Genomic DNA, 7,404 nt, shown 5'->3' on the forward strand with positions numbered 1-7,404 from the left:
GGGCGGAGAAGAGCGTGCCTGGTACTCAGAGATTACTGTGAGGAGCACTGTGAAGCACCGATGAGGACAAAGGAGGAAACAAAGAGTCAGTGTAAGTGGTGGCTCACCTGGCCTTTTACAGCTTGGCCTTTCCTGTCTACAGGGGAGGTCACGTAGATTTCCTTCATGTTCTTCAAGTGGGAGTAAAAAATAAACAAGAGGCATCCATCCATGCAGTCAGGGCGATCTGTGCAGAGAAGCAGCAAACACTCAACTTGTGCAGGAAAGTGAAGCTTTTCCAGTCTGGCCAACTGCCCACCAGCAGCCTCCACGCTACCACCTACTCCTGCTCATGCCTGAAAGAATCGTAACCCCCCACTTCATCGCTGGGTGAGACAGGAGAGCAGAAACCGCCGGCCTGGAGAAAGCAGGTCCTACAGGTGGAAGGGGGAATGGCCACCAGGTGGGGATAAAGTTCGAGAACTCAAGACAAGGCAGGGCAAGACATCCATTCAGATGGAAACAAATCCATCCTTCCCTCCCGTCCTTCATCCGTTCTACCCCTTGGGGGGTAGAATCAGCTGCAATAGCATCCCATAATACAGAAAACCAGGTCACCTTCATCTTCAACATTTCTGGAGTGGGTGCAGAAATAGGAATAGAACTAAAGGAAAAAAAATACAATCAGGTACAACATTCATGCAGCTAATTACCTAGAAATTACATTAGAGTCCAGCCTAAATCAAGACAGAGGGACCGGCCTCAAGACCAGTGCACTTCATGAACCTTCACAGAGTTGTGCTTAATTTACACTGGGGAAACTGAGCTGTACGTTGGGTTTTGCAGAAAATGGCTCAGCTATAACAGATCCAGCCACATTGGGGCATAAAACATCACCTGGAGTTTTGGTCCTGCTGCCGCATTCCTCCTCTTCTAACGGCTCTGTTCAGGGGGAGTCTTTGCTCTGGATTATTTCAGAAATATCTTCTCCAAAAAAATATCTTTATATGTGTTCTCGCAGAAATAGGCAGCATTAATTATTACACTACCATGGGCATCCCAGGGTGGTGTCTGAGCTGCCAGGGAAAGGGCATAGCTGGCTGCAGAAGTGGTTCGGTCACGGAACAAACACACTTGGCTATTGCCCTCTGCAGGCTACAACAGTGCGAGAGGAAGGCTGCCAACAGCATGTTCATAGGGAAAGGCAGACACAAAAGCTGGGTGACCAGAGAATGTGACATGTTCAGTGTCCATGGGCTGGCTTCTGTGAGTAGTGGGCAAGCTGGAGACAGAGGAGACCCAGCAGAACCATGTCTGGGGCTAGAGAAACACAAGAGGTAGGAGCAGAGAGGAGCCCAGTGCTACCATACCCGTATCGATGCTGATGCCTCGCTCAAAAGCTGCAAAGAACTGCTCTCCCTCAAACATCTCCACCATGTCGGATGGCTCCGGTCCTCGATAGCGGTCCTGCAGCTTCTTCAGCACCGGGTCAACCTGGTAATACAGGACCCTGTGTTTGGTCTGAAGCACAGCTGGCCCAGGACCCACATCCCTACGCCCCTGAAGTTCCTCTCAACAGGGGAAATTTGTTTTACGCGGAAAGGACGTAAATGAACAAACAGGTCAGTAACTCTTGAAGGCAGGGAAGGATTTACGTGCTGCCTTGCCCCCCCGCAGTACACCATTAAAAGACATTCTCTCTGCAAAAAGCCACAGGCTCCACTAGCACAGAGCTGAGGCCACCAGAAAGCTCACTCTGGCTTTGCAGCCTGTGATCACACCGGCAAATGCAGAGTCTCAGAGGCAGTGCAAGAGCCAGCCCGGAGCAGGGGTGTCTATTCTTTCTGTTGGTAATGGTAAATCTCCTCTCCCACCTCATAATGATTCCTGGCAGGAACACAGACAATCCCCCAACCCCCATTTACTGTGAGTGCCTCCTCTGGAAACAATTCTAGCCCAGAGCCCAGGATGAGAAGTGGTTGTCTCAGGGCAATTACTTAGGGAAGCGATTGTCCCCCTGTACTGGGGAGGCAGCACCTCGAATCCTGGGTCCAGTTTGGGGCACACACTCCAGGAAGGACACTGAGGGGCTGCAGCGTGTCCAGAGAAGGGCAACGGAGCTGGGGCAGGGTCTGGAGCACAATGCGCTGAGGAGCGGCTGAGGGACCTGGGGGGGTTGAGCCTGGAGCAAAGGAGGCTCCAGGGAGACCTTCTGGCTCTGACAGCTCCCTGACAGGAGGGTGGAGTGAGGTGGGGTAGTTCGGTCTCTTCTCCCCAGGAACAAGTGATGGGATGAGGGGAACTGGCCTCCAGTTGTTGCAGGGGAGGTTGAGGTTGTCCCTGAGGAGCCATTTCTGTCCCGTTGGGGTTGTGCAGGCGTGTCCCCGGCTGCCCAGGGCAGTGGTGGGTTTCCCAGCCATGTGGAGGTGCAGCTGAGGGACAGGGGTCAGTGGGGACCTGGCAGTGCTGAGGAACGGTTGGACTCAATGGACTTAAGAGTCTTTTCCAACCCAAATGATTCCATGATTATATGTAAAGAATCCTTACAGATGTCTATGCCCCCACGGCATTTCGGTACAGGAGAACAAAGAAAAATAAGGAGCAAGCAGAGCAGAGAGTTACGCAGAGAGCAGGACACACAGTCTGGTCCTGGCAGTCTGATAACCCCCCCTCACCGCACTAAGCTGCACCATCTGTCAGGGTACATGCTCCACTGACAAGAGCCACGCTGCCTTCGCTGACGTCTGAAGCAACACTGCTGAGGGTAGAGGTGGCAGAAGAGAACCCGAGAACACCGCCCATACCCTCCCGTACAACTTCAGCTCAAACTGAAAGCACAAGCCAACCTGCTGCTGTCCTGAAGCAGATTAAGGCGGGCTCATGTGCTCCGCTCCACTGCTGGAACTGTAGCAGCACGGAGCACTGGGAAGGGTTCCATTTCCAACCCCTCCAGCAGCGCTTCTGCCCACAATACTCGCTCACGTCAGACAAGCAACACATGAACGTTAATATCTTTGACTGAAGTTTAAGCCAATATGTTTTGCCTCACATTTGCTGGACACACACACGGCCAGTTCCTGTGGCCCAGGTGATTTCAGCACCCAGGTTCTCAAGGTTTGCAGAGGTGAAAATCACTGCACGGCATCCACCACTGCATGGAACGAGTTTTCCTTCTTCCCTCAGCCCCCGGTGAGCCAGGACCACCCCGCCAGCAGTGCGGGGACTGCACATCCCAGCCATGACCCCGCAGCAGTGAATGAGCTCACTTGGTGCACTGCTGCCCTTACGCCCTCCAAAGGGAGACCCAGGGAGCTCAGGAGCAAGGCAATGCAACCCAGGTCAGACCTTGTGCTTTGGGACACACTGCAGCAGGACTTGCTCGGGGTCCTTCCTCCTCTGCAGAGCAATGAAGTTCACCTGGTACATTCGCAGCCGCTTATAGACTTTCCTGGCGATGTCCCCGATGTAGGTCTTGGTGGTGTACCACAGCCAGTACCTGCAGACAGGGAAGGGAGAAATGGGAGGGGTCCTGCCCAGGAAGAGCAGCCAGTGTCACGCCCCCAGGACTGCAAGAAGTGATGGGGAGGGACAAAGTGCTAAGGTGGGCCTGACTCGCACAGAGGGAAGGGAACGGGTGCATGGGCAAAGCAAGGCCGAGGAGCATCCCGTCTTTTCCTCAGGTCTGATCCTACACTTACCAGGAGAAGTGGGTGACTTCAAACACTGCATAAAGATGGGTGAATTCCAGCACCACCTGACTGGTAATGTCATCCCAGATTCGTCCCTCCAGGTCACCACGGAGAAGATGCAGCCTCGACCGATCCAAACTGAACCCTGAAGACAACAACGACCGAGAGATGCCAAACACAGCAGAAGCCTTTACTCATGGCATTACCCACCCAGCCACGGTTTGGGGTGATTCACTTTAAGGCTCCTGGCCTCTCTTCAGCGTCCAGGACTGAACTTCGGGCAAAAAAGAGCAGCAAGACAAGGGTGAGGCTCCCCAGTGCTGCCAGGATGTTCTGGCAGAATACGCAGACTTCAGCCAACAGCAAGCAGATCTCTACCCACAGACCGATCAGACAATTCCCATCACCAGTGTCTGGGGTTGTCAGTTACCTTCCACCTCTTTCTAAACATATGACCCACAAACTTTTCAACCCCGATGCACTTCAGACCTGCAAACACCAGGCAGTGTTACCATGAAGGCCAAGCCGCACCCATAAGGATTTTCCTCCTTTCCAAGAAGGCCAGGAAAGGTCAGGGAAAAGAGGAATGAGGAGACACGGGGTGCTCAGCAGACAAACAGAGGCATCCCTGGTGCGGCTGAGGCTGTTTAGGGCACTTCTCTTTGCCGATTTTGGGAATGAACTGACCTGTGACCCCGGGCGGGAGAGGCAGCTGAATTCTCACTGGCCTGAGGAAATCCTCTAGCGAGTCCTGCGAGAGGCAGAGCAGGGGACTGGTTCTGCACCCGGCGTCAGCCATCACCACTTCCTCCAGCTCTTCTGCAGAGACTGGCAGCACCTGGGTAGACAGCAGGGTGAGCACCCACACGCCCGCAGCGCTCACCGAGTTCCCCCAGCGCCCAGCAGGCAGATGCCACTCTTGGCTTAGGGTCCAGCGGGAAGCAGAAGCACAGAGAACTTTGGCTGAAGTCTGCTCAGATACTGGTGTCAACCTGGCAAGCTGGGACAGACCACGGTATTCCAATAGCATTTAGCAACCCTACGGAACAATTAATTGTAGTGGGGTGGCTTTAGGATTAGATGCACATAAACGAACCCCCAGGCTCACTCACTGAGCTGTTCTGCCAGGCTCAGTATGTTTTGCAGGGGAGTGAGCAGCAAAATCTCCCTGTTTGCTCCTTGTTGGCATTTAGCAACCCTACGGAACAATTAATTGTAGTGGGGTGGCTTTAAGATTAGATGCACATAAATGAACCCCCAGGCTCACTCACTGAGCTGTTCTGCCAGGCTCAGTATGTTTTGCAGGGGAGTGAGCAGCAAAATCTCCCTGTTTGCTCCTTGTTGCGTTGGCAGCAGCTCCTGCTGATCTGCCGGAGGGAGCCTGGCGGGTCCTGCTCCCACACAGGGCAGCCTGAAGGCGTCTGGAAGGCAGGGAGGCTCAGGCAGAAGGTGTTCCAAGATGGGTCAGCCCACGGAGCATCCAGTCAGACCCAAATGGCCCTGCAGGGACGTCTCACCTTCGGCTCCCCACAACAGCGGCCCGGGCCTCAGCAAAGCTGGTTTTTAAAGCGCACACACCTGCAGCTTGACGCTGCGCGTCTCTGCAGTGACTCCGGGAGGAAAGGTCACCTTGATGTTCGGATCCACGCTGGAAAAGAGCAACGTCCCCTCTGCTGCCACTTTGCACTCATTCTGCACAAGTCGAGACACAACGAGGAACCAAGAGAAGTGGAGGACACTACAGTGAGCCACATGCTTCTGTAAGGGGAGGCAGGGGAGAAAAGAAAACATACAGGCTTGTAACAGAATACAGTAAAGGCAGGAAAATAAGTGCCAGTAACAGCCGAGCAGAGGAGAGCATTAGAACAGGGGTGAAGCAGAGCAGGCTGCAATCGTCACCTTCAGGAGACACCCCGCTATGAGAGAGGAAACCTGGAGCTGGTCAGAACACAGTTCAGGAGATGTCTCAATGGGCTCGCTCACGGCTGGGCAAAACCAAAGAGGGGAACAGGAGCGATGTGTGTCCCTAGCTGTTCCAATCTGCTTACCTTGGATTTTCTCTTCAGCTCCACTCCTGTTCTCAGATCACTCCAGCTCTGCCCACTGAAGGTCCGAACCACCACCTCACGCTGGTGAAGGGTTTGAGGGGAGGCATATGGCATCCAGATCTGTACCTCCTGGCAAAAAAGCATTCCTGTGAGACACCAATGGAAAGGATGACACCAAGCATGGCTCTGTTCTGCTCTGCTCTGCGGCTTCCTGCGCAGACAGGAAAGGCGAGGGCGAAGCACGCCCTGTAGTGGGAAGTGTAGGGGGTCCAAAGTAGCAGTGCTGGGGGCAGCTGTCTCAAAAGCCACTAAAGACTCTCAGAGGACTCTGCCGAGCTACTGCAGAGGCAGCTTGATCAGGAAGTGGCCTGGATGTGTCCTCACCTGCTGGAATTTGACCCCATGAGGCTGCAGCTCCAGGACTCTGCTCAGCAGGACATCATGGTGTCTCAGCTTTACCCACCGAGGGTCTGGTGCGAGAGTTCGGAAGTAGATCTGCAGAGGTTCAGAGGCAGCCCCCGGGGGAAAGTAGAAACGGATCCCACAGCCCAGAACCACTTTGCAGCCTTCAGAGGTGACAGTAAAGCTGCCAGAAGAGATGCATGAACATGTGACACCATGCAATGACTTCAGCCCTCCAAAGAATCAACAGAAGAATCTGTCTCATGTTCAACTGGTCTGCTGAGGCCATAAGCTCCTACACACACGTGCAATCCCACCACGCACTAGTCTTGTCTGGGACTTTCTTATACCACTGTAACGTAAGTTCTCAATAGCAGAGGCCTACCTGTCCTCTCCAGAGGCAAGGCAGAGTCTTCGTAGCGCCCCAGCACAGCACTCATCTGCAGCAATAAGAAGGTTTGGGTAGGAGGAGGCTGAGGTCGCTTAAACAGGGGTAGATGAGAAAGGCTGAACTCACGTTTCTGTTTTGGCTGAACCTCATCGGACCGAGTTGGCTAATGGAACCCTGCTGGCATTGCAGTGGGCCTCAGATCGAGCAGCAGCAGGAGGGCAGGAAGAGGCTTTGGGGTCCCAAGACGCACTGGAAATGCTGACTCTCCCCCAGAAAAACTCAGAAGCAGGGGGGAAATATTTCTACCAGCCCTGCAGCTCTCAGGGCCATGTTTGACTGCCTGGAGCCACACCTAGGTATCAGCGCTCGCTCTTGTGAACATACCGCCACTGGGAAACCCTGCTTGGATTCCTGCTCTTTCATCACCTGCATCTCGGACAAAGAGCTGCTCCTCGGCTGCCCAGGAAGCGCAGGAAGGCAGGAGGTGACAGCACAGCAGAATGAGCTCTTACTGCTCCCTGTGCTTCCAGCACGAGCCAGCCTTAGGGCCATGCAGCATGTCTCAGACCTGCTGCTCACCTCTACTAAAAGGGCTGGACCCAGTTAGGGGCCTCTCCTGATCTGTTTCCTGTGAATTCATTTTCACTTCCACTGTAAAACCTTTCTCCTGCCAAGCCCAATTCCAGGGACCACCGAGCCCTTCAGAGCAGGCTTGGGCTGGTAAAAATAGAACTAGTTCTGCCTGCATCCTTACAGCCTTGTCATCATCCCAGACAAATAAACACTGATCTGATCCCCGCTGCTTGTCTGCTCGACGCCAAACCCATCCCTGCCGTGCTGGGCTGAGCGAGGGGACAGTGGGGCAGGACGCACTGCGGCAGCAGCCTGTGATTAC

General features: G+C 54.1%; 1 protein-coding gene across 1 annotated transcript in view; it reads right to left on the reverse strand.

Annotated features, from left to right (window-relative positions):
* The window catches only part of PIDD1 (p53-induced death domain protein 1), a 14,477-nt gene that overhangs the window by 2,554 nt on the left and 4,519 nt on the right, over positions 1-7,404 (reverse strand). Inside the window, exons 5-12 of the mRNA XM_010145670.1 lie at positions 6,101-6,302; positions 5,717-5,845; positions 5,247-5,426; positions 4,356-4,506; positions 3,678-3,813; positions 3,325-3,475; positions 1,350-1,473; positions 108-226 (exon numbers count right to left, since the gene is read on the reverse strand). Coding sequence (XP_010143972.1) covers positions 108-226; positions 1,350-1,473; positions 3,325-3,475; positions 3,678-3,813; positions 4,356-4,506; positions 5,247-5,426; positions 5,717-5,845; positions 6,101-6,302 — 1,192 coding nt within the window. The remainder of the gene's footprint in view (positions 1-107; positions 227-1,349; positions 1,474-3,324; positions 3,476-3,677; positions 3,814-4,355; positions 4,507-5,246; positions 5,427-5,716; positions 5,846-6,100; positions 6,303-7,404) is intronic.

This window comes from Buceros rhinoceros, unplaced genomic scaffold, assembly GCF_000710305.1.
Source record: "Buceros rhinoceros silvestris isolate BGI_N320 unplaced genomic scaffold, ASM71030v1 scaffold5301, whole genome shotgun sequence".
Taxonomy (NCBI): Eukaryota; Metazoa; Chordata; class Aves; order Bucerotiformes; family Bucerotidae; genus Buceros; species Buceros rhinoceros.